Genomic DNA, 27136 nt, shown 5'->3' on the forward strand with positions numbered 1-27136 from the left:
AGTCTGTAATGGTTTGCAAGCACTGCCACATCCGACGAGCTTCAGAGCCGGTGTAGTACAATTCGAACTTAGTCCTGTACTGAGGCTTTGCCTTTTTGATGGTTTGTCGGAGGGCATTGCAGGATTTCTTATAAACTTCCGGGTTTGAGTCCCGCTCCTTGAAAGCGGCAGCTCTAGCCTTTAGCTCAGTGCGGATGTTGCCTGTAATCCATGGATTCTGGTTAGGGTATGTACGTACGGTCACTGTGGGGACGATGTCATTGATGCACTTATGGATTACGCCAATGACTGATGTGGTATACCCCTCAATTCCATCAGAGGAATCCCGGAATATATTCCAGTCTGTGCTAGCAAAACAGTCCTGTAGCTTAGCATCTGCTTCATTTGACCACTTTTTTATTTATCTGGTCAATGGTTCTTCCTGCTTTAATTTTTGCTTGAAACAGGAATTAGGAGGATAGAATTATGGTAAGATTTGCCAAATGTAGGGTGAGGGAGTGCTTTGTATGCGTCTCTGTGTGTGGAGTAAAGGTGGTCCAGAGTTTTTTTCCCCTCTGGTTGCACATTTAACATGTTGATAGAAATTTGGTAAAACGGATTTAAGTTTCCCTGCATTAAAGTCCCCGGCTACTAGGAGCACCGCTTCTGGGTGAGCGTTTTCTTGTTTCATTATGGTCGAAATACAGCTCATTTAATGCTGTCTTAGAGCCAGCCTCGGTCTGTGGTGGTATTTAAACAGCTACGAAAAATACAGATGAAAACTCTCTAAGTGTGGTCTGCAGCTTATCATGAGATACTCTACCTCAGGCGAGCAAAACCTTGTGACTTCCTTAGATATCGTGCACAGCTGTTATTTACAAAAACACCTAGTCCGCCGCCCCTTCTCTTATCAGACGCCGCTGTATTATCCTGCCGGTACACCGTATAACCAGCCAGCTGTATGTTGATAGTATCATCGTTCAGCCACGACTCTGTGAAGCATAAGATATTACAATTTTGAATGTCCCATTGGTAGTTTAATGTTACGCGTAGGTCATCAATTTTATTCTCCAAGATTGCACATTTGCTAGCAGAATGGAAGGAAGTGGGGGTTTATTTGATTGCCTACGAATTCTCAGATGGCAGCCCGCCTTCTGGCCCATTTTTCTCTGCCTCCTCTTCACACAAATCATGGGGATTTGGGCCTGTTCCTGAGAAAGCAGTATGTCATTCGCGTCTGGCTCATCAGACTCGTTAAAGGAAAAAAATGATTCTGCCAGTCCGTGGTGAGTAATCTCAGTCCTGATCTCCAGAAGTTATTTTCGGTCATATTAGACGATAGTGGCAACATTATGTACAAAATAAGTTAAAAAATAAGTACAAACAACACAAATAAACACAATCGGTTGGGGACACGTAAAACGTCAGCCTTCTTCTCCGGCTTCAGTATTGGGAATGGGATCAATACATGTGGATGATCTTGTCCCTGCTGTGTTTGTAAACACCCTGGTAGTTTGATTATTAACCTAAACCAGATTACAGGCACTGGTCACAGTGAGACAGGACACCATGGTTAACACCCCTACTCTTACGATAAGTTCCATGGGATCTTTAATGACCTCAGAGAGTCAGAACACCCGTTTAACATCCCATCCGAAAGACAGCACCCTACACAGAGCAGTGTCCCCAATCACTGCCCTGGGGGATTGGAATATTTTTTAGACCAGAGGAAAGAGTGCCTCCTACTGGCCCTCCAACACCACTTCAAGCAGCATCTGGTCTCCCATCCAGGGACCAACCCTGCTTAGCTTCAGAAGCAAGCTCTTAAGTGGACAGCTTGATGAAAACCAGTCAATATTCAGGTCCCCAAGAAAGTACATCACATACACAAGCATTTCACACATATTATTTAGATTCTGACTGTTAGCACTTGGTGGCCGATAGCAAGAACCCAAAAGAAAAGGCTTTAGATGTGCCAAGTGAACCTGCAACCACAACACTTCAATAACACATATATTTTTTAAGCATTACAGGGATATGGCTCTGAATATATACAGCAACACCTCCACCATAAGCATTTATGTCTGTTCTATAGATGTTATATCCTTGTATTGCTGCTGCTGTATCATCAAATTAATTATCTAAGTCTCAGAAATGGCTAATATATTAATGTTATCAGATGTTAGCAAGTTATTGATTTCATGAACCTTATTTCCAAGGCTGCATAAATAATATGGGCTATTTTCAGCCCCTTCCTGGGTAGCTTAACAGAGATAGACATAATACTGAAAAGAGCAAACAAAGCAAGAGAAAAAAAAGATACATTCAGCAGACCATTAATCAATTAGTGTGTGTATGTTTGTGTGTGCTGCGGGGTTGAAGCTGCGAACCCATAGGTTTGGCTCTCTCATCTCTTCCAGGCTTCTGGGTGGGAGGGTGGACAATGAACCTGTCATAGCGGATGTAAGCAATGGCCCCACGCACTCTGGCAGCTTTCATGACTGGGACAAGTTATTTTATCTTCTGGCGCACAGCTTTAGGATAGTCCTCATTGAGGAAGGTATACGTTCTTCTCAAGTTCTTGGCTCTTTCCAGAACAGCTACCTTGTCCTTGAACCTGGTAGTATAAGGGCACAGGGCCAGACCCAGATGCAGACATGGGAGGCTGATGGTTTGAGCCTTTGATATTTATTATATTCCAAAAAGGGCAAGAGAATGGTCGTGGACAGGCAAAAGGTCAAAACCATTTCAGAGTCCAGGAGGTACAGAGTGGCAGGCAGGCTCGAGGTCAGGGCAGGCAGAATGGTCAGGCAGGCGGGTACAGAGTCCGGAAACAGGTAAGGGTCAAAACCGGGAGGAACAGCAAAAGAGAATAGAAAAGGCAGGAGCACGGGAAAAACACGCTGGTTGACTTGAACAGACAAGACGAACTGGCACAGAGACAGGAAACACAGGGATAAATACACCAGGGAAAATAAGCGACACCTGGAGGGGTTGGAGACAATTACAAGAACAGGTGAAACACACCAGGACGTGACAGGTAGTCCATCTTTAATTTCTCAGACATCATTTCTCTCACTTTGTCCTCAGACTCCGTCCAGGTCTCATACGGGGATTCTGTAATTCCGTCCACAACCAGGTTGTTCCGCCTTGATTGAACTGATGTCAGAACTGATGTCCTCTCTCAATGACTTACAGATTTCTGTCACCTTGTCGTTCTCCTGTTTCACCTCATCGTGCTCACCCTGGGAGAACTGCAAACTGTTCTTCAGGTCCTGGATCTCTCTGGTCAGGTCGTCCATTCTTTTATTAGCTGAATCTACCAGTATTTGGACAAAACACTTGAAGCTATTTTCTTGTTGTTGTAACAACTGCTTGTGGAACTATTTTGTTAATTTAAAAGATCCGTCACCTGTGATAGAGATACACCATTGTCCTCAACGGTATTCCCGCCGGCTTTGGTCTTTGTCATGGTAGATAGCAACGTAGATTATGCAGTACCTCCTCGCAGTTCCAGACAGGGCAGGCCACAGGGAAGATTGAACAAAACAAACAGCAGGGATCTATACAGCCACAAACCCGGGACAATCCGCGATCTCAGCCACGATGGCTAATCACATAGCGGGCTGCGTTCAAGCCCTCAAGAAACCCCACCAGCTTGCTAGGCAGCTAGCTAGCAGCTAGGCTAGCTGCTACGTCAAATATCTCCTCAGACCCGACCTTGGTCGGCAGGATCACTGGACAAAGAGTAGCCGTCCCAGCAACTGATGCCAAATGTGTTGCGGGATCCAAACTAAAAAGTTAGCTAGCTACTAAGAAACATTCCAATACACTTTTCAAAACAACAAACTGAGCTCTCCCTCGTTCCGCGTTCAACAGTAAGTGTTCAATACAAAATTGAAAGCTCTCTCTCACAACCCCTGCTCACAAGCACACATGGTTAGCTGAAGTTAGCTGAAGTTTTAATGGCTGTTTAAAAAACTGAACCATGGATTACAGTCTCTACTGGTCCATAGACTACTTTCAAGGTAAGAAACCATCGAACCTGGGCCAAAAATTGTCCCCCTCCCACAGGAGTCCTCTCCTGGCTAGACTAATTTAGTTGATCACCATCTCCTGCCTTCCCTCTAATTAGCGGTAGCCTTCAGTTTCATGTAATCAGCCTGAAGTGGACTTCCTTCTTCTGCTCCTACAGCGATCCGTATCTCTCTTGTCACACTGATGACTTTGGTCACAACTTATAATTAATTATAACTCGTGAAGTTAATAAGCAGAGTCGCTAAAACCTCACCGGCTGTATCCCTACGGCACAGGGTAAAGGTAAATTCGATTTCCGTTCAGTCAATTGAGGAGATAAACTGATAATACAATTCAAAAATTGAAATGTACCATTTATTTTCAATGAAGATCATGCTTGTCTCATCTTCATCATTTCACATTCATTCTACTCCTTCCGACCCTTGTATTATCTTATGTCTGTCCTCTGTAGGCTGGTGGCAATGCAGAACAGCAGATAGACATGTCCATTCTATAATGGGTTTATAAGGTCTGCAGACACATGATAAATGTGGAGCAGTGTGAATGGCTCTATCTGCAGCTGGGTGACTGATTCACTCCCATTAAAACAGACACATTACACAAACTCAGCATTCCAATTATATTTCACCCAGGAAATAACACTCCACAGATAGGCTCCAGTTGGGAGTCTGATGTGCTTGTCATCAAAATGAATCTAATGAATGGCTTTCTACACTGTTCAGGAAAAAAAAACATGCGACTTGATGTTTTTCTAGCAACTCATTTCACACTTCGTTAACGGCTAACGTTGTTCATCATATCAAAGGGTACAATGATAGAATCAGGTGTTAATCATCAACCTAAATGTAAGCAGCTTTCCTCGGTTAACCCATTCTGCATGAAATAACGTGAAACACACACAACACCTTAAACCACTTTCTCTAAACTCACATGGTTTTGATACATAGGCAATTGTCATACTACATTGTTAGGCTGAATACCTGTCTTTCACATACCCTGTTGATATTCAGTACCAGTGAGTCGTTTAGCCAGTCAAAGGTCAGATCTCCGTTGTGGACATCTGACATCCCTATTCATCAATGGCAGCCTGTCTCCCTCTCCCAATGCTCCCACAGGGTTTTGGTATTTGGTATCTTGGGGTACAGGAAGTTGGTATCTGGTAGCAGTCTCAGGTCTGGATCTTTTTTACCCATCCACCTGACAAGACATGGCGGGAGATGGTGACCTGAAGGGAGAGGGTTGTTAGTGTCTCCTAACCCAACAGGTCATTTCCCCACTCAAGGCTTGTGGGTTGTACCACAGCCATGTCCAGTCCTGTTTTTGACGGTTCATTTTCTGTTGTGTGGTTCAACTCAAGTCTTATTTCAAGTGTGTTCTTTTTATTCCTCCTGCGGCCTGTTTTTTAAGAGCCTGTGAGATGGATATAAGCAGAGGGATATGTTCCCTGTTTTTCCAGTATTATCTGAAAGGGTTTTTTCTATCCCTTATATCTCTGTCAGTAATAGGACCTCAGTGATATCTGTCAGATAAATAATTTCACCATGCAACCCAGCTCTGGGTGATTGTCAGATAGGCAGTTCCAGGTAGATCTGGGATTAGTTTTGTGCCCAGCCGAGCGCCCATGTGACGAGTGAGGCCTGTTGGCTGGCAATTTCATAGCCACCTCACTGTTCATTGGCACTGCAGGGCACAGTGAGAGAAACACAACAGGGTTTATTGATTGACGGTGCCTGGGGTGAACTGTACTGTATGATGTTGACTGGTGAACTTCCATTGACCACCTGTCCTAAATCAAAAATTACAGTAAAAGTAATCTGCAGTAAGGTCTTCTTTTGTAGGTTGGTTGAAGACATCGATCAAAAGCCTTCTGAGTGAAATTACATGGACATCTCTGTCATGTCGTTGAAAATCTTCTCTGACACTTCACAGATGTTTTCTGGTCCAATTTGTAAAGGGTGGAGAGGAATTTTGGATCAAAGTATTGCTGTGGCCTTTACTTGAAGGGAGGTAATAAAGGAACTTCAAAAATGTTTGGTACCACAGTGGAGGGTGTGTGGGTGTAGATGGGGGGGAGTAGAGGTACGTAGGAGACTAAAACACACTACCTTAGCCTTCTGTTGACAAGTGAATTGCCTGGTGAGAGTGTTAACTCACCCATGTCACGTTCCTCACTAGATGAGGAACCCAAAAGTGTCCCAGCTTCCCTGAAGGCATTTAACTATCTGGTAGCTCACTGCCTCTGTGACCAATTGGCGTTTGGAGGATTTGTCTGATGAGAAATGGGGGAAGCGGGAAATATGGGAATGGAGGGGTGTGAGGGGAAGATAGGGATAGGGCCCCCGCTGCCTCTCTCTTTGGGGAGATCCCTGATGGTGGTGTCCCCTCTGTAGCGAGGAGAGTGTCTCAGTAAGGGGTCTTTGAAGTAGTGCTCTTTCATTACCAGGACGTAATCCTTTGTGCTGCTATTATATATTTATATATCTGTACACCGCTCCTCTCCCATCCTCTTTCAATAAAGTATGTTAAAAGGATCAAATTTAGGCCGTGCAGCTTACAGCGGACATGTGGCGGCCGACATGTGCTGTAGGTGGTTGTAATGCTGTAAGTGTTAGCTTGATACTCATCTAAAAATGTTACACTACCAGCTGTTCGAATCAGAAAACTTGTCAGAGGAATAACATGTTTGTGTTAACCCTGTCTCAACCCTGTGAGTGCAGCTGTCCATATGTGCATGGGGTGAATTCAGCAGTGGTAAATCTCAGATTACAGTGGGGCAAAAAAAGTATTTAGTCAGCCACCAATTGTGCAAGTTCTCCCACTTAAAAAGATGAGAGAGGCCTGTAATCTTCATCATAGGTACACTTCAACTATGACAGACAAAATGAGAAAAAAATCCAGAAAATCACATTGTAGGATTTTTTAAAAATGTATTTGCAAATGATGGTGGAAAATAAGTATTTGGTCACCTACAAACAAGCAAGATTTCTGGCTCTCACCTGTAACTTCTTCTTTAAGAGGCTCCTCTGTCCTCCACTCGTTACCTGTATTAATGGCACCTGTTTGAACTTGTTATCAGTATAAAAGACACCTGTCCACAACCTCAAACAGTCACACTCCAAACTCCACTATGGCCAAGACCAAAGAGCTGTCAAAGGACACCATAAACAAAATTGTAGACCTGCACCAGGCTGGGAAGACTGAATCTGCAATAGGTAAGCAGCTTGGTTTGAAGAAATCAACTGTGGGAGCAATTATTAGGAAATGGAAGACATACAAGACCACTGATAATCTCCCTCGATCTGGGGCTCCATGCAAGATCTCACCCCGTGGTTTCAAAATGATCACAAGAACAGTGAGCAAAAATCCCAGAACCACACGGGGGGACCTAGTGAATGACCTGCAGAGAGCTGGGACCAAAGTAGCAAAGCCTACCATCAGTAACACACTACGCCGCCAGGGACTCAAATCCTGCAGTGCCAGACGTGTCCCCCTGCTTAAGCCAGTACATGTCCAGGCCCGTCTGAAGTTTGCTAGAGAGCATTTGGATGATCCAGAAGAAGATTGGGAGAATGTCATATGGTCAGATGAAACCAAAATATAACTTTTTGGTAAAAACTCAACTCGTCATGTATGGAGGACAAAGAATGCTGAGTTGCATCCAAAGAACACCATACCTACTGTGAAGCATGGGGGTGGAAACATCATGCTTTGGGGCTGTTTTTCTGCAAAGGGACCAGGACGACTGATCCGTGTAAAGGAAAGAATGAATGGGGCCAGGTACCGTGAGATTTTGAGTGAAAACCTCCTTCCATCAGCAAGGGCATTGAAGATGAAACGTGGCTGGGTCTTTCAGCATGACAATGATCCCAAACACACCGCCCGGGCAACGAAGGAGTGGCTTTGAAGAAGCATTTCAAGGTCCTGGAGTGGCCTAGCCAGTCTCCAGATCTCAACCCCATGGAAAATCTTTGGAGGGAGTTGAAAGTCCATGTTGCCTAGCAACAGCCCCAAAACATCACTGCTCTAGAGGAGATCTGCATGGAGGAATAGGCCAAAATACCAGCAACAGTGTGTGAAAACCTTGTGAAGACTTTTATTGACCAAATACTTATTTTCCACCATAATTTGCAAATTAATTCATTAAAAAGCCTACAATGTGATTTTCTGGATTTTTTTTTTCTCATTTTGTCTGTCATAGTTGAAGTGTACCTATGATGAAAATTACAGGCCTCTCTCATCTTTTTAAGTGGGAGAACTTGCACAATTTGTGGCTGACTAAATACTTGTTTCCCCACTGTACATTCTACCCACTAGGCACAGACGCCAGTAAAACTACTGAGTTGCCGGGCTTCCGGTTTAGCATGTGAATGGAGAAGTAGCTTGCAGATGAGCTCCTACGCATTAGTTCATTTTGCCAAATTTTTACTTTGCATTTCACTTTCTTACATATCAGATTTGATTGATGAGTTCGTAAGTTACCTTTTTTGATTCAAATGTCACACGATCTGAGGAGCAGAAGACCTGTAACTAACATTTCAAACGTAATGGTAAATGTGAATGGTAATGGCGCCGACTGCAGTCCAACTGTTAGGGAGTTTCATGCGGTCACACTCCCCACAGATCTTCAGAAAGATCTTCAGAATCTCCGTTCGGTTCTGGTCTCAGAATTTACAGCTACCCTTGCCCCTCAGCTCAAAACGGCCATCGATGCTGCTCTGGCCCCCTTCTCCGCCTTCCTGGATGGTGTCTGAGCCGCTGCAGATGAACAAGGCCGCTGACTTGAAGGCTTTGAACATGACCTGTGTGACTACAGTAACCGCATAGTAGCCCTTGAGAAAACGGTCGCCCGTCTGAGCTCTGAAATCCAGAAGCTGATTGACAAGACCGATGACCTGGAATCCCGGTCTCGCCGTTGCAATCTTTGGGTTGTTGGCATACCAGAGGATTTGAAGGAGGGGACTCAGTTAAGGTCATGTCAGACTTGTTTGCGGAGGTGCTGGGTCCGGCCATCGTTCCATCCCCCCCGAAGCTGGACAGAGCCCACTGCATTGGCCCCTCCCCAGCGGGCGGAGACGACAACTCCAAGCCTAGACTATTTATCGTCCTTTTTCACAACTACAGTGACAAGGAGCACATCCTCCAGAGGCAGGGCAGAGACCAGCTACACTTCTGAGGACGGAAGGTGTTAATCTTTCCTGACCTCAGCTCGAATGTTACCAAGAAAATAACTAAATTCCTTGATGTGAAACACAACTTTCATGAGAAGAAAGTGAAATTCTCACTCCGCTTCCCTGCTCGTCTTCACGTTGAACATGCTGGGGGAAGCTACAGTTTTACTCACACGAGGACGACCAGTGTTGTTCAGACAGTCACTTCTGAGCCGTATCTTGGATCTAAGACCTACTCTTTTGCCAGGTAGCATGCATAGCCTAGCCTACAATTACCTTTTTGGTCCTATTTTATATTTTATTTTATTGCATTTTTCACCCGTTTTCTCTTTTATCTTTGCAAATGCTTGGTCTGTTTTCACACCTTTTTCCTTTCAAAATGTTAGATGGTAAATAATGCTAATAATAGTAATATTGGAATAGGTAGGCCTAATCCTATGAAGTTTTTATCTTGGAATACTAAAACAATGAATAATCCTGTCAAGAGTTCTCAGTTCTTCTCCCATTTGAAAAAGCTAAAAGCAGATGTGTTATTTTTACCATTTACACATTAAAGATCACTCAAGGCTACAAAACTCCAGGTTCCGTCAGGTTCTCCATTCAGACTTTAACTCCAAAGCCATAGGTGTTGGAATTTTGGTTAGTAAAATAACACATTTCTCTACTACTAATGATATTTCAGACAGTAATGGGAGATATTTAATCATAACTGGCACCATTTGGCACACACCTGGTGTATTGGTCAATGTATATGCTCCCAATTTTGATGAATTTGCCAATGGGTTGCTGGGGAAAATTCCTTCTCTGAACACCCATCTTTTGATATTTGGCGGGGATCTGAATTGTGTTATTAGCCCGGCTTTAGACCGCTCCAACCCCAGAACTATGTCTCCTTCTGCTATGTCAAAGTCCTTCTCACATGCTATGGTTCAGAATGGGTGTACAGATCACTGGAGATTTCAGAATCCCCGGGAAATAGAATATTCTTTCATTTCACATGTACACCATTCTTTATCTCGTATTGACTATTTCTTCATTGATCTAAAGTTACTTCCAAATGTCACCTCTTCTGAATATTCCCCCATTGTAATTTCTGACCATGGACCTTAAGCGCTCGACATAGTCCTATCAGGACAAACTTGAACTTCTCTCTGTTGGAGATTCAATTCTCTTCTCCTGTCTGATGTCTGTAACGTTATCTCCACTTCTATTGATAATTTTCTTTTTCAAATCAGACAAGCTCAACCTCTCATTCTCTCTTATGGGAATAAAATAAGGCCTATCTTAGAGGAGAAATTATTTCTTATTCTTCTCATTTAAACAAAACTCGGTAAGCTGAACTAGAAGAGCTCTCTAAAGCCATCCTTAACTTAGACCACCAATATGCCTTGACGCCATCTCCAGAGCTATATAAGCAACACTTGAATTTACAATCTGAACTCAATCTCTTGTCCACTATAGATGCAGCAAGGTTACTATTGCATTCATGCGGTAGCTACTATGAGCATGGTGACAGGACAAGTTGTTTGCTCGCACACCAATTAAAACGCAGTGCTTCTACCCGTCTGATTCCTCAAATTAAAGATTCCTTTCATAGCTTGATTTCTGACCCTACAGGGACCAACAACACCTTCAAATCTTTCTATTCCTCCCCGTATACGTCTGCATTTCCATCAGATACTGCCATTATGACTACATTTTTGGGTGAACTGGAGACTCCCACAGTTGAAACTGCAGATGAGCTTGATTCCCCTCTCAGCCTTGAAGAAGTTATTCAGTCTATCAAGTCAATGCAGAACAGCAAAGCTCCAGGGCCTGATGGGTTTCCAACTGAGTTATTTAAGAAATTCTATACCAAGTTAGCCCCTTTACTTTTATCAATGTATAATGAATCACTTGAACGTGGCTCGTTGCCACCTACCCTAACACAGACTTCAATAGCGCTTCTCTTTAAGAAGGGGAAGACCCCACTTCCTGTTCTTCATTTAGGCCCCTAAGTCTCCTTAATGTGGATGTAAATGTGCTGCTGAAGGTGGTGGCGAGGCGTCTGGAAGTAGGCTTAACAGGACTCATATCACAGGAACAAACCTCATTTATACAGGACAGATATTAATTCTTTTATATTCGGATGCTGTTCAACATGATTCATTCTAAACAATTCTCCAACTCTCCTGAGATGGTAATCTCCCTAGATGCAGAAAATGAATTCAACAGAATTGAATGGGAATACCTATTTGCTATTCTTAATTTTTTTTATTTGGGGCCAAACGTAGCTCATGGATCTGTCTCTTGTATACATCTCCCCAGGCAGGCCAGTATCTGTACCAATGTACCAATGTTCTGATTATTTTGCCCTGGAACTTGGGACACGCCAAGGCTGCCCATTGTCCCCTTTATTATTTGCTGTTGCCATTGAGCCCCTTTCCGTAGCTTTACGGGCATCCTGCAACCTGTTTACCTTCTATCCTTTCTATTCTGGAATACTTTGGCTCCTTTTCTGGTTACAAGCTGAATCTCCAGAAAAGTTACTGCTTCCCAATCAATCCAGCAGCGCTACAGCTCCAGCAGACAGACTTGGCTTTTCAGCTTAGTCGCTCTGGTTTCAAATACCTTGGGGTGAACTTACACTACCGTTCAAAAGTTTGGGGTCACTTAAAAATGTTTTACATTTTTTATTTAACATTTATTTAACTAGGAATGTCCTTGTTTTTGAAAGAAAAGCACAATTTTGTCCATCAAAATAACATCAAATTGATCATAAATACAGTGTTGACATTGTTGTAAATGACTATTGTAGCTGGAAACGGCTGATTTTTTTAATGGAATATCTACATAGGTATACAGAGGCCCATTATAAGCAACCATCACTCCCGTGTTCCAATGGCACTTTGTGTTAGCTAATCCAAGTTTATCATTTTAAAAGGCTAATTGATCTTTAGAAAACCATTTTGCAATTATGTTAGCACAGCTGAAAACTGTTGTCCTGATTAAAGAAGCAATCAAACTGGCCTTCTTTAGACTAGTTGAGTATCTGGAGCATCAGCATTTGTGGGTTCGATTACAGGCTCAAAATGGCCAGAAACAAAGGACTTTCTTCTGAAACTCGTCAGTCTATTCTTGATCTGAGAAATGAAGGCTATTCCATGCGAGAAATTGCCAAGAAACTGAAAATCTGGTACAACGCTGTGTACTACTCCCTTCACAGAACAGTGCAAACTGGCTCTAACCAGAATAGAAAGAGGAGTGGGCGGCCCCGGTGCACAACTGAGCAAGAGGACAAGTACATTAGATTGTCTAGTTTGAGAAACAGACACCTCACAAGTACTCAACTGGTAGCTTCATTAAATAGTACCCGCAAAACACCCAGTCTCAGCGTCAACATTGAAGAGGTGACTCCGGGATGCTGGCCTTCTAGGCAGAGTTCCTCTGTCCAGTGTCTGTGTTCTTTTGCCCATCTTTTTATTGGCCAATCTGAGATATGGCTTTATCTTTGCAACTCTGCCTAGAAGACCAGCATCCCTGAGTAGCCTCTTCACTGAAAATGAACAGTTTACCCAAATCGTTTTATCCATTTCAATCTATCGCAAGTCAATCAATCAGGCTGTTACCACATTTATCTGGTCAGCAGATCTTTACTTCAGAGATGCAAGTTTAGTGGAGGGCTGGCACTAGCCAACTTTTTATACTATTATTGGGCAGCCAACTTTCAGAAATTGCCATTCTGGTTACATGTTCCAGATACCCCATGGTGCCACCTAGAGGCACATTATTCTATTTCTTCTTCTCTTCCTGCTTTGCTCTGCTCTTCTCTCCCAGCACCCCCTCTTGCTATACTCGCAATCCTGTAGTGCTTTCCACACTTAAGATTTGGTACCGGTTTCGAAATCATTTTAAATTCTCCTCTGCATCTACTATGGGTCCTATTGATAAGAATCACTTATTCCCCGCTTCCTTAATAGATAATTGTTTCTCTCAGTGGACAAGGAAATGTGTTAAGTTCTTCCAAGACTTATATGTAAATGAATTGTTCTCTAGTTTTCCCAACCTGGCCTCTAACTAGTCTTTGCCTCCATCTCACTTTTTCCATTACCTTCAAATTAGGCATTGAGTCTCCTCCCAATTTTCTGGCTTACCTGCTCCACCCCCTTGCCAACCCTGGGATGGCATGTTGACTCTACTACCTCGACAGAAAGCAGTCATTTCTCAGATCTATCTGTGTATTGTGTCATTAGACAAACACTCCACCAACAAAACTAAATCTGCTTGGGAACGGGAAATGGGTGTTGAATTTATGAAGGAGTGGTGGGATGAGGTGATTGATAGAGTACGCTTAACTACATATTGTGCTCGTCTTGGTCTCATGCACTTTAAGGTTTTACATAGAGTGTATTTTTCCATATCCAGATTGTCTGAAATAAATCCAAATATAAATGTTAAGTGTGATCGATGTCATGTCTCACCCTGTGACCTTAGTCACATGTTCATGCAATGCTCTGAACTACAAAATGACTGGGATTCTATTTTAAAATGTTTATCTGAGGTGCTTGAAATGAACCTGCAGCCATGTCCCTTGATAGCTATTTTGGGTATTCCAGAAGACTTGTTCTCCTTGGACCCCAAGCATTCCGATATTGTTGCCTTTACATCCTTATTAGCTTGACGTGGAATTCTTCTTCCGTGGAAGTCTGCTCCGCCCCCCTCTACTTCTCAATGGCTCAACGATGTAATGTTCTTCCTAAAGCTTGAGAAAATGAAGTATTCTCTTAGCAGTTCCCAATGACACATTTGTTAGAAGATGGCAACCATTTATATCATACTTTAATGGCTTCCAAAGGCTCCCCTCTGATGAGATGCTTTAAGGTATCCCAGTAGGTATTACCAGTAGTCATTACAAAATAGATACAGTCATCAATATAATGCTATCCAGTCCAAGCAGCTTTGTCTAAGGTTTACTGATCATTTATCTACATATTTATTTCTGGTTTTGTTGCGCCACTTTTTCTATCTAGAATCTGTATTGAGTTGTTTGTATGTGAGACAATTGTTCTTGTTTTCCTGTGTTCTTGTTTGTTTGTTTATTTGTTGTGATATCTCTGTAGAATGTTGTTTTCTATGACCGAACTGGGGGAGGGTGTGGGGTGGGTTGGGTATATGGGGTGATTGGGGTGGGTGGTTGGGAGGGGTTGGGAGGGAGGGAATCGAGTTGGGGGAACTGAGGTAGGGCGAAGAGGTAGGGAAGGGACTGGAGGGGTTGGGGGGTAGATGTGTGGTGTGGAGGGAGGGAGGGAGGGAGGGAGGGAGGGAGGGAGGGAGGGAGGGAGGGAGGGAGGGAGGGAGGGAGGGAGGGAGGGAGGGAGGGAGGGAGGGAGGGAGGGAGGGAGGGATATGGTAAAATCTTTGTATTTACATTGATGTACATTTGGTAAATCTTGAATAAAGATATATGTTTAAAAAGTATACTGAGTTGTCAACTAAAGTGAACTCAACGTGAACTCAACAAAACATTTCACAATGTCATTAGATCTAGGTTAAATGTCATTAGATCTAGGTTAAATGTCATTAGATCTAGGTTAAATGTCATTAGATCTAGGTTAAACGTCATTAGATCTAGGTTAAATGTCATTAGATCTAGGTTAAATGTCATTAGATCTAGGTTAAACGTTCGGTGAAAAAAAGACGAAATACCCTTACGTTGAGAACTTTTTGCAAATCCAATTAGTTTTCCACGTTGATTCAACATAATCACGTAGATTTGGGGGGGTTGAAATTACTTGGATTATTTTTTGATTCAACCAGTTTTTGTCCAGTGGGTATTCTGCACTATTTTTGGATAGTAGTGCACTATATGAAGAATAGGCCTTGGCCAAAAGTGAGATGGAGAATGAGATGTCAGAGGTCTCTAGCCAAGAGTAGTGCACTATATGGAATACGGTGTGATTTGAGACACAGCCAGTGAATTCTGTGGACAGTGCTGCCCAGTGCCACCCTACTGCATGGCAGTCTGGCAAAATACTGAGATTAGCCAGAGCTTGGTAACGAAACAGACCACAACCCTCTGGGCCAAAACACGCTCTGCCCAGAAGACTTGATTTATATTTTTGATCATCAACATAGCACTAACAAGCCTTCAATCACTTGTGAAAAGTAAAGTGATCTCAACTACAAAGGATATGACAGCAGATTCGTTGAGATGTCCAAGGGTGCTTATAGCTTATGCAGTCACAGTATGACAGAAACTGTTCCAAACCTACTCAGAACACCAGAGCATATTGAATTATTCAACTAGATATAGTGTTGGGCTCTTTTTTTTATCTCTCTCTCACTTTCTCTCTCTCTCTTTCTCTCTCACTCTGTCTATCATTTTACCTCAATATACTGTTGTTCTGTCATCAGTTTGTTCTCAGAGCAGCTTGCTGCGATAGAGCGCTGGGAAGTTGAGACGCCGCTGTTACAGAGAGCTTCTTTGCATGTGTGTGTGAGCGTTTAGTCGAGTACACTGGAAAGCAGAGATACAGTATGTGTGAGGCTGACTTGTGCGGACGATAAAAACGCGCAGAGGGAGATACACATTCACATTCTCTCGCCAATCATTGTGTGAGCCTGTGTGTGCATGCACTGAACGGTAGAAGCGACGTTTGACATCTGTACCGGGCGAGGCGAGAAGAGAAGAGCGGCGACCAGGGCGCTCGCAAAATCGGGGATTTTTTTTAACGCATCTATTTTAGATTTTTTTAACGCGTGTTTTTTTTTTACCCTGCCTCGGGAGTGCTCGAGTTCCGCGGCGGATACACACAGAGCAATGACTGGACTGGCATACGTTCTCAACAATCTACCGGCTTTCTGTAATATCTCCGGGTAGCGGATAATATCCTCACCAACTACCGAGTTATACTGACAAATAAAGATCCAATTGTTGTCTGCTATTGACTTTAAGATGTCTTGAGACAAGACATTTTACAGAGAAAATGACAGTAAGTATTGGTGATGCGTTTGTTGTTATGACTAAGCAACCCATAGGCTGGGCTATTTGCATTACCTTCTTTCATGTCTTCTATAGGTCATCGGTCAAAATAGATGTATTTAGAATAGGCTGTTTTCTGTCATTCAGACATTTTACTATAGGGCGTTTGCAGGTTAGTAGGCTATCATTAGTACAGTGTGTGCCTGGGCTGGTTTATTTTCGGATATAGGCTGTCTTATTCAACAGCCTATAGCAGCCTTACCATGGAGGGATAAACCTTTGTTATTGATATGTAGTGCGGTGTGGTCTATTGATAGGAACCCTATCGTCAGTGTGCTCTCGTTATGTTCGTTGTCATCTGCGTTGTGAAATTGGGCGGTTCTGTCACCGCTGTTGCCGGGGGAAGTGAGGTTTCTCCCGTGACTTTTTTTTAGGAACATTACATCATTTGTGGATGAATGACTCAGCATGTGCGCTCTACCTGTTTATGAAGTTGATATTTACCTGCATTAAAGGTTTGTATTAATTGGCATTAGCTGAACACAGGCTATTGCACAGAGCAGTGTTTTGGGTAGCCTAAATGACACTCTGATTTTGGGAGAAGAGGCATGGGTGTTAAATGTAATGCCCATTTAGCCTACTAAGCAAGTGCAAAATTGTTGTTGTAGATTATTCACAATTACATAAAAATGACAGGGGTTTATTATTGTGGCCAGTGTCCTCTCCAATACAATAATTAAACCCAAAACGCTCGCATCGCTGGCGGGGTGGGGTTCCGCGCAGCTGTCAATTTGCATGTATTGTGTGGCCAAATCCACCCAGTGTGTCGGCTGCGAAGTTAATCGCAGAGAGGATCAACCAAAGCGGGCCCAACCGCTCCCCCGCCCAGCTGTCTGACGGGATTTCTCGCCTTCTTAAAATAATAAGGCTACACATTTTACACGGACTCAAATGAACCGAAGCCCAAAATTGTTTTAATATGATAATACAGGAACTGGAAGCGTCACTTTAATTCCGACGTGTTTGATAGGGCTAGAGACGTTTAATTTTCTTTTAGAATAGTTATAGAGGCTACGCTACGCTATTTTCCACCAATGGAGCCGTTGCCCTTTTAAGGACTCGCAGGTTGAGATTTAAAACGGATTCCCACCGTTTCCCCACTATAGGCTACGGTGGTAGCCTACTTCAATGGCTGGAGATTAAAGTAAGGACGCCATGATCCCTTATCCATCTTCTTATTTATAATGTGCAGAGTAGGCTAATATAAAATCGTCCTTGAATAGTCGTGGAACGGCAGGAGGAATTTCGAATAACATCGGCCGGATGGATCACTGATAGAGCCGGTGTTTTTGATGAGCATTTTGGTAAGGTTTGCTACATTGTAGCAAATTGTAACGAACGCTCCATTCTTTGAAAGTCTGCGCAAGGATTCGTGACTTCATGTAGGCGATATGTCACATGTAGGCTACACAACATTTTGATCTCGAGTCTTAAACATAAACGTGACTGGACTCGGACATATGAGGGGAGGTGCAGGACGCACGCGCGTTTATACCCCCCGCCTAGACGTCAACTAGCCTACTACGACATTGACACTACGTGCAAGCTATGAATCGGTGTGTCAACAACCCCCTTTTCAGATGTTGTCCTTATCAAAATAATCCACATGTATAATATAACATCAATGTAACGAAACATTGCCATCTTGCGAGAGTGCGAGTTACAGTGAACCACTGTTGCCAACATCTCGACTGTTGCCAGCCTGACCCCCTCCAGATTATACTGGTTTGTCTGGGCCTGGGAGAAGAAATGAAATAATTACTTGACGTTACTTTTAGATGACTTTCCCCTTAAGAGGCATTAGAAGAAGACAAGAATGTATGTTACCAATTGAACAACATATTGCAGGATAAATCCATGTTAAAGTTTACATAGCTGGACATATATAGATGTTACATTTTATGAGTTGGTTATGTAGGCTTCTTCTAACCCATCGCTTTCTAATACATATAATAAATAATACGATTCAATTGTATCTTTACATTAAAGGCCAAAGTCTATCACGATTCCAGTCATTCCAATAAATGTTATACCCCTTGATCTTCAAGAATAGGACCTGGAAATATGCAAGTATAGATTAGCCAAATAGTTTTACCTGAGCATGAGCCCAAGTCTAAAGACTAGCCAGCCCTACTCTGTGGTTTATGATTTTGTTGTCATGGAGGACTGATTGGGCTCATTGATGTGAGTTGAAAAAATAAATGCTGTGCTCATGGAATGGCATGCTTTGAACACTACTGAAAAGTGCTATTTACATGTGAGAAAGTAATGCCATATGCTGCATTTGCTATAGGTCTCATTGTTTACCTTTTTGTTGGTGACACTTTGATATCTTGATAATATGCAGCTGTTTAAGGGGCAAACTAACAAATATGTTGGTAAAAGGCTGAGGGATGGGCCTGGATAAATGTAACCCCTCTCAGATGAATAGATAAAGCTATGGATGCAAGGACTGATCATCCATGATATTAAAATGATTGTTTTAACCATGTTATGAGGCTATACAGTGTTTGTTTACATTTACAATGTTTACAAACATTGGAGAAAAACAAGCTTATATTTTGGGTTCTAATGGAGTGTGACAGTTGAACTAAGCTCATGAGGCATGTTTAAATTATATTATTCAAGAATCAATGTATATATATATATACACTACTGTTCAAAAGTTTGGGGTCACTTAGAAATGTACTTGTTTTTGAAAGAAAAGCACATTTTTTGTCGACTAAAATAACATCAAATTGATCAGAAATCCAGTGTAGACATTGTTAATGTTGTAAATGACTATTGTAAGTGGAAACGGCAGATTTTTAATGGAATATCTACATAGGCGTACAGAGGCCCATCAGCAACCATCACTCCTGTGTTCCAATGGCACGTTGTGTTAGCTAATCCAAGTTTATAATTTTAAAAGGCTAATTGTTCATTAGAAAACCTTTTTGCAATTATGTTAGCACAGCTGAAAACTGATGTCCTGATTAAAGAAGCAATAAAACTGGCATTCTTTAGACTAGTTGAGTATCTGCAGCATCATCATTTGTGGGTTCGATTACAGGCTCAAAATGGCCAGAAACAAAGGACTTTCTTCTAAAACTCGTCAGTCTATTCTTGTTCTGGGAAATTAAGGCTATTTCATGCGAGAAATTGCCAAGAAACTGAATATCTGGTACAACGCTGTGTACTACTCCCTTCACAGAACAGCGCAAGCTGGCTCTAACCAGAATAGAAAGAGGAGTGGGAGGCCCCGGTGCACAACTGAGCAAGAGGACAAGTACATTAGATTGTCTAGTTTGAGAAACAGACACCTCACAAGTCCTCAACTGGCAGCTTCATTACATGATGGTGATGGTCTGGGGGTGCTTTGGTGGTGGTAAAGTGGGAGATTTGTACAGGGTAAAGGGGATTTTGAAGAAGGAAGGCTATCACTCCATTTTGCGACGCCTTGCCATACCCTGTGGACGGCGCTTAATTTGAACCAATTTCCTCTTGCAACAGGACAATGACCCAAAGCACAGCTCCAAACTATACAATAACTATTTAGGGAAGAAGCAGTCAGCTGATATTCTGTCTATAATGGAGTGGCCAGCACAGTCACCGGATCTCGACCCTATTGAGCTGTTGTGGGAGCAGCTTGACCATATGCTACATAAGAAGCGTCCATCAAGCCAATCCAATTGGAAGCATAGGGTGAAATCTCTTCAGATTACCTCAACAAATTAACAACTAGAATGCCAATTGTCTGCAAGGCTGTAATTGCAGCAAATTGAGGATTCTTTGACAAAAGAAAAGTTTGAAGGACACAATTATTATTTAAATTGAAAATCATTATTTATAACCTTGTCAACGTCTTGACTATATTTCCTATTCATTTTGCAACTCATTTCATGTATGTTTTCATGGAAAACAAGGAAATGTCTAAGTGACACCAAACATTTGAACGGTAGTGTATATATATATATATATATATATATATATATATATATATATATATATATATATATATATATATATATATATATATATATATATATAAATCCAAAAATGGATGTAACAACTACAGATTCCACCTTTTTTTTAAAGCCTAACTTTTATTCCATAGGCTGGGATCCGCACGATGTAGCTGTTGCAAGAGCGCATTTTTCAGTGGTTGTCCACTGGTTTCGAAAAGAAAGATTGCTAGGCAGTTTACACTTCTTTAATTCAACCATTATTGGGTTCAAATATACATTTACATTTGTGAACAGCCGTCCACAACAACCACAATCCGTAAAGCGCAAATAGCAAAATGAGAGAGCAACAGTGTGAATCACATCAATGAGCTTTGTAGATATCAATCATAAGTGATATCCGTATCGCCATAGACTACACCACTCCTGTCATCCTTACCGCCAAGCGTTTATTCAAATTGGATAATTTTAGGATGCCGACAGCAGTCGCACCATTGGAAGACATTGCTTGGACTGTAGCCTACAAAATACTATTTCAGCTCTTTTCCCGCGATCCATCAAACACATTTGGTGTGTCATCATATTTGTCTCTGATTTATGGTCAGACTCGCTCACATTGAACAAATATACATTTGCTCCTTTTTTCAAAGCTGATTTGAATGTCATTGAGAAAACAGAGAAGATTCCCCAACATTTTTTTTTGCAAACATCCTTTCTGAATTTAAAGTAATCTTCGAAGTAATCATCTAGTTTTTCAAAAGTATCTGTAATCTGATTACAATATTTTTTTGGCTGTTAATGTAACGGATTACATTTATCGTTGTTTTGTGTGTGTAATCCCTTACGTGTAACGGATTACATGTATCATTTCATATGCAGGTCCGCATTTAAACAGCATATTAACTGTTATTATATATTTATAAACAGATATTTAAGATTAACTTGTGGATACCATTTGTATTTCCTTGTGTCCAGTATGAAGGAAGTTAGCGGTAGTTTCGCGAGTCAATGCTAGCTATCGTTAGCGCAATGATTGGAAATGTATGGGTGTCTGCTAGGCATGCTACGTGCCCCTTTAAGATACGTCTTTCCCGAATGTGGTTGGGGAAAAAAAGTGTTACTGGTGTTTGTCTATGTTGGTGGTTGCATTGATTGTTTTTAAATGTCAGGGTTTGCAAATTCTATTCAAATGTATGACACTCATTTAATCAACACCTTATGAATCCCATTCTTTGGTGTATTTCAAAACTAACTGGCCACAAGAAAACAAAATCCTCTTGATGGACAATAATCATCATCAATCAATAACTCTTAGTGTGTTGGATGTGCAACAATGTGTTTTTCCGGTTGTGACTCTGAATAAGTTCCTGCTGCTTGTTTTTCATTAACTTTTTAATGTGATGCCAGGCACTATGTTAATGCAGCCCATGAAATAAGAGGTGAAAACACTCAAAGAGGTTCAGGTCACGCTGAGATTTGTGGAGGCCCATAAACAAGGCGGGCATTTTCATTAAGTTGGTAATCAATCAGACAGTGATTGCTCTGGCACTGGACAACAACAGCAACACACACTGTGGCCTCACACTGCAGACAGTCAAGGTCAGACAGCCACCCTGGACTCATCTGTTTAAGTCACTCACAGCCACTGCAATGTATACTATATATAGAGCCATGGCACCATGTCAGCCAGTGTCATTCACCTTTGGACTATTGGAGAAAGAGATTGGTAATACTCACACTGACCAATAATGTTGGGATGACTTTGCCAAAGACACAGATAAGGAAATACATTGTGGCAGCATCTTTGAGAAGATGTGTGTAATGTGTGATAATAGGATAAATCACTGCTCTCTCTCTCTCTCTGGTTCAAGTCCCTTTAACAGCAGGTCTCTCTCTCTCTCTCTCTCTCTCTCTCTCTCTGGTTCAGCTGTCACAATGCAGACCTCAGATATGAATAAACAGAAGAAGTAGCGAGTGAGTCTGGTAGGAGAGGTTGTCTCAGGGAGGAGAGGAGAGAGTGCGTCAGAGAGGGACTGAAACCGTGCCAAGGAAATGAATGTAGAGGAAGGAAATTCTACCAGGAAGTGTTTTGTGGTTGTTGGTCTCAAACCACAACAGTAATCTCTGTATGCACACTTCCCTAAATTCTCTGTTTGTGTGTCTTTCTCTTCCTCTCCCCCCTCCCTTTCTCTCTTTCAACCTCTATCTTTCTCTCACTATTATAATTTATCTTTCCAACTCTCATTCTTTCTTACTTCTATTTTGATATATTTTTCTCCATTCCTTCTCTCTCCCGCCTTTCTCTCCATCCCTCTTTCTCCCTCTGTTGCAGGACTACCGGGAGGATGGCATGGACTTGGGGAGCGACGCCTCCAGTCGCTCCAGCTCCGAGTCCAACTCCAACAAGGTGACACCCTGTTCTCCCTCCTTAGACCTGGCATGCCTGGAGGACTACAAGTCCTCCCCATCCCTGGAACTGGCAACCCTAGATGACTACAAATCCTCCCCATCTTTGGAACTGGCAACCCTAGAAGGGGACTACAAATCCTCTCCCTCCCTGGATCTGGCAACCCTGGAGGATGAGGACTATGAGGAGGATGAGGACTACCAGGAGTACAAGAAAAAGGTGATCGAGGAGTGGAAGAGCGAGTACGGGGACGACTACAGCTCCCAGCAGCCCCATGGCCAGGAGGAGGGTGGAGTTGTGGGGGGGATAGGGGCACCTGGCGGAGGCTACAGGAAGCCAGTGAACAGCCGCAGCCTGGCCGAGGAGTTCCAGGATGTGAAGCCTCCACCTCTTCCTGCTCACAGTGGACACACAGCCACCTTCGCTGCTGCCGTGCCTGAGGAACTGAAACAGAATGGCAACCTGATCCTGCCCCACTCCCCTACCAGGCCCCTACCCAGGGGCACGGGGGCCACCAAACCCAGCCACAGGCGCTCCAGCCGGGGAAGAGGTGGCATTGGAGGAGGGGGTGGTGGAGGAGGGGGAATAGGAGGACGGATGGGGGGATACAGAGAGGAGGAGATTGTGGAGGAAGAGTCCCTGCCCACCATGGACTGGGCAGCTCTGGAGAGACACCTGGCGGGGCTGCAGAGCAGAGAGCAGGAGAACCAGAACCTCAATCACAACCACAGCCTGGGAAAGACCGCCTACACCTCAGTGAGTAGAGTCTTTACGTGTGTGTGTGTGTGTGTGTGTGTGTGTGTGTGTGTGTGTGTGTGTGTGTGTGTGTGTGTGTGTGTGTGTCCGTGTGTGTGATTTCTGTGACTTGTTTAGTGTTGGATGGTGTAAGATGAAGCATGAAAGCATGTCAGTTATGAGGATGTCAGTCATGGTGGGACAAATCAAGCCAGATATTGTATGAAGTGGTGCGTGAAAATCCCTCAGACATGGAAAGAGGTTGTGGGTCACTGGACCTGTGCTATTGTTGTTTTCACAGATAATAGAAAGCTGGTATTTATATGAGCAATAATTGCAACAGCACAATATATCTCCAGACTCCAGGTTCTAAAGGACTCCAACCCTGCTGTGTGTGGGGGGGTTGTTGAACATGTTCACTGTCATGTTTTCCTGCTTTCTCTGTGATCCCTGAGGATTTCGTCATGTGGTAATCCAACAGTTATCTGTGTCAGGTGAATGTGGGGAATGTTATGTGCGTGCGGGAATGCTGGGATAAGGAGAGATTAGTGGGGTAATGTGGCACTAAGCTATGTGCTGCAGACTGGAGTCCTGACTCCTGACTCCTTCTCAGCTTCCAGTCTGCTGCTGGAGGAGCATGGAGAAACACTGCCGGGCTGGGCAACTCCAGTCTGAGAGGGACCAGCACTAACACAGCTAAATTGAAGACCCTGATTAGTTGATACGTTTAATCAGGTGTGTTAGATCTGGGCTGGAGCAAAATAAAACCCTGAAGCCCCTGTTGTCCTTCCCTGGTCTATGGCCTGTGAGTATGAGGATGTGGCAGGAAACAAGACATGCCTATTTGGTGGATCATTTGTTTTGGTGATTTTGTGTTTCGCTCAGCAGAGGGTGCTGTTGCAGTGTCTTATGGATCACCGCTGCAGGATTTCAGATCCACAGGCTCCATTCTGGTCTGGCACTGATGACAGGCTGCATATTGGAGTTATTTTTTACATGACGCCAACCAGGCATATAGAAGGTTCCTTCGGATGAATGTTTTATGGTTGATTGTCAGCTTGTGGGTAGGTGTGAAGAGGGCTGGAGCAATGTGGTTATAGAGTATGCTGGAATCTTGTCAAATCTGACCCACACACTGTTTGTTGCCTATTGAGGTCAGCACTTTTGAGTTACTCTTGTTTAATTTGTGTGTGTTTGAGTTTGTCTATTTGTCTGTTGCGTGTGTGTGTGTGTGTGCGTGTGCGCGTGCGTGTGCGTGTGCGTGTGTGTGTGTGTGTGTGTGTGTGTGTGTGTGTGTGTGGTGTGTGTGTGGTCTGAGAGCCAGTGAGCACTGGGAGAGAGAGAGAAGAGAGCACTCTTCTTTGGCATCCTAACGCCCAGCCCTCTCCTCTCAGTCCTAACAGACAATAGCTGCTGTCTTTGTGTGACCGTCCTGGAGGCCTCTTTATCTCCCTAAGGCATGTCTGGAATGAGGGAGGGAGAGGGGGAGTACAGAGAGGAAGAAAGGGTGAGAGATGGTATCTCCAGTACCATGCTGTATCTACAGTATGGGTAATCATCAATATTCATTACCTGGTCAGCTCATGGTATTGTCGAGGCCTTCTATGGGAGAAGTCTGCCTCCCTCCACCTAACTCTCTCTCTCTCTTTGGGATAAGGGTCCGGGCAAGAAAATATAAGGGTCCGGGTAAGAATGACATAGTATTTTGAGGATTGTAGTGGATGTCAGTGGTGATTTTAGCATGTAAATCTTGGCGGGGCAAAGTCAACCAATTTGTTTAGATGCATGCCAGCAAAGCCACTACACATCCATCATTTATTCATTTATTAGACCTATGTGGTCTAAAAAGGATGGAAAATACAATCACGAGGATCCACTTTTATAGACAATATACTGCTCTAGAAAGAGACCAGAGTTCCTGACTTGGAGTTCAGAGTTGGATGACCGTTCAAAATGTACAGTATATACACACACACACACACACACACACACACACACACACACACACACACACACACACACACACACACACACACACACACACACACACACACACACACACACACACACACACACACACACACTTGGTTTGCATAAGGTTTAGTAACACAGGGCATACTGATAACACCTACAGTTTCTAGACCTTCTCCCTAGACTTAGTATAGTAGGCCTTGGAATTGTGATGTCTCTGCGTAGAATAGGAATAGGAAATAGCTGTGTAATCCTGACTGAGCTCAGAGGAGAGATATCAGAGCGGAGACGAGGGTTGGACTAAAACAAGCTCATTTCCTGTTTGAATTTCAACATCCGGAGCACTTCTGCCATTTCCCAACATGGGAATGTCATTTGGATACACAGATCCAGGATACTGTGAGAGGAGGAAGACAGCATGTCTTTATTAGAGGGAATGTCTGGTGGCAAGGGGATGGGAGAGGGCTGCCAACATGTTGTTACATTTTTTGACATCAACTCAGACGAACCACCAGCCAGACGGAGGGGGGAGAGGGGTGTGGGAGGCCAGCATGGATGGGTTTGGGGTCCTCTGTGGTTTTACACCTCAGAAGATCCTCCGAAAGAGCTGGGCTTTTAGGAGGACTGGAGGTAAGGGTGTACATATTGTTCATGCAGATAGACAATATGCATTTTGATGTGTGTTATCTACAGTTTGCCAAAACTACATATGCCAGCTCATTGTAATGAACCTCAGCTACGATAGTAAGACCAGACCCTGGGCCAGTCACACACACACCGGTCTCTTAGGTGTGTCTTCTTCCTGCTAGCCGGTCTGACATTGTCATGGCAACCATCTCCACAGTGTTTCGCCGGCTGGCTGGGAGAGGAAGTGTTGATTAATGGGACTGGCTGTGTGGAGCTGTGTGCTGCTACTGTATGGCCACGATCAGTCTGCCAGCCTGCCTGCTGCCCGTACACCACAGAGCCAGTCGGTCTGTTTCTGTGTGACTCTATACTATTGGAACTATGAACCACTGTGTTTAGTTACGGGAGACCAGGGGTAGGGTTTCCACTCTCTAACATCTCCCTCTGGATCTTGGTTAGAAATAATTTGCGGTGAGGAGGTCGAGGGGTGAGGTGACCTTTATATTATGAAGGCTTAACGGGGTCTGGGGCCCCTACCCGTCCGCTCCCCCCAAACCAAAACAACAACGTTATCCTTCATAACCAGGGCCGAGGTGAAAGATTCAGAGAAGGCCTGTGTGCTTCAGAGGCTATGAAATAATTTACCTCATACTTTGATACACACACACACATATTTAACACTACATTTACATTTGTAAAGGCCTATAGGAAACTCATGTCTGAGAAAAGATATACATTTATTCAGACCCACACACAGATCCAGTCGTACCCTGTGGGTAGACGGTGTGCTCAGTAGTGAAGCTATGTTGTGACATGCAGCACCCCTCCCATCACTCACATACCAATGGAGGAGCAGAGCGATAGGGAGGGAGGAGCTCAGCCTGAAGCTATATAAATATATACACACACATACCCTACCGGTCAAACGTTTTAGAATACCTACTGATTCAAGGGTTTTTCTTTATTTTGAATATTTCTACATTGTAGAATAATAGTGAAGACATTAACACTATGAAGTAACAGATGTGGAGTCATGTAGTAACCAAAAAAGTGTTAAACAAAACAAAAATATTTTATATTTGAGATTCTTTAAAAAGCCACCCTTTGCCTGGATAACATGTCTTCACTATTATCCTACAATGAAGAAATATTCAAAATAAAGAAAAACCCTTGAATGAGTAGGTGTTCTAAAACTTTGGACCGGTAGTGTATTACCATATATGCAAGTCTGCACGCACACACATGT

At 43.2% G+C, this 27136-nt stretch overlaps 1 protein-coding gene across 1 annotated transcript in view; it reads left to right on the forward strand.

Annotated features, from left to right (window-relative positions):
• The window catches only part of LOC139385889 (IQCJ-SCHIP1 readthrough transcript protein-like), a 355614-nt gene that overhangs the window by 280211 nt on the left and 48267 nt on the right, over nt 1–27136 (forward strand). The window contains exon 9 of the mRNA XM_071131174.1: nt 22483–23313. Within this exon, the coding sequence (XP_070987275.1) occupies nt 22483–23313 (831 nt within the window). The remainder of the gene's footprint in view (nt 1–22482; nt 23314–27136) is intronic.

This window comes from Oncorhynchus clarkii, chromosome 27 (genome assembly GCF_045791955.1).
Source record: "Oncorhynchus clarkii lewisi isolate Uvic-CL-2024 chromosome 27, UVic_Ocla_1.0, whole genome shotgun sequence".
NCBI lineage: Eukaryota > Metazoa > Chordata > Actinopteri > Salmoniformes > Salmonidae > Oncorhynchus > Oncorhynchus clarkii.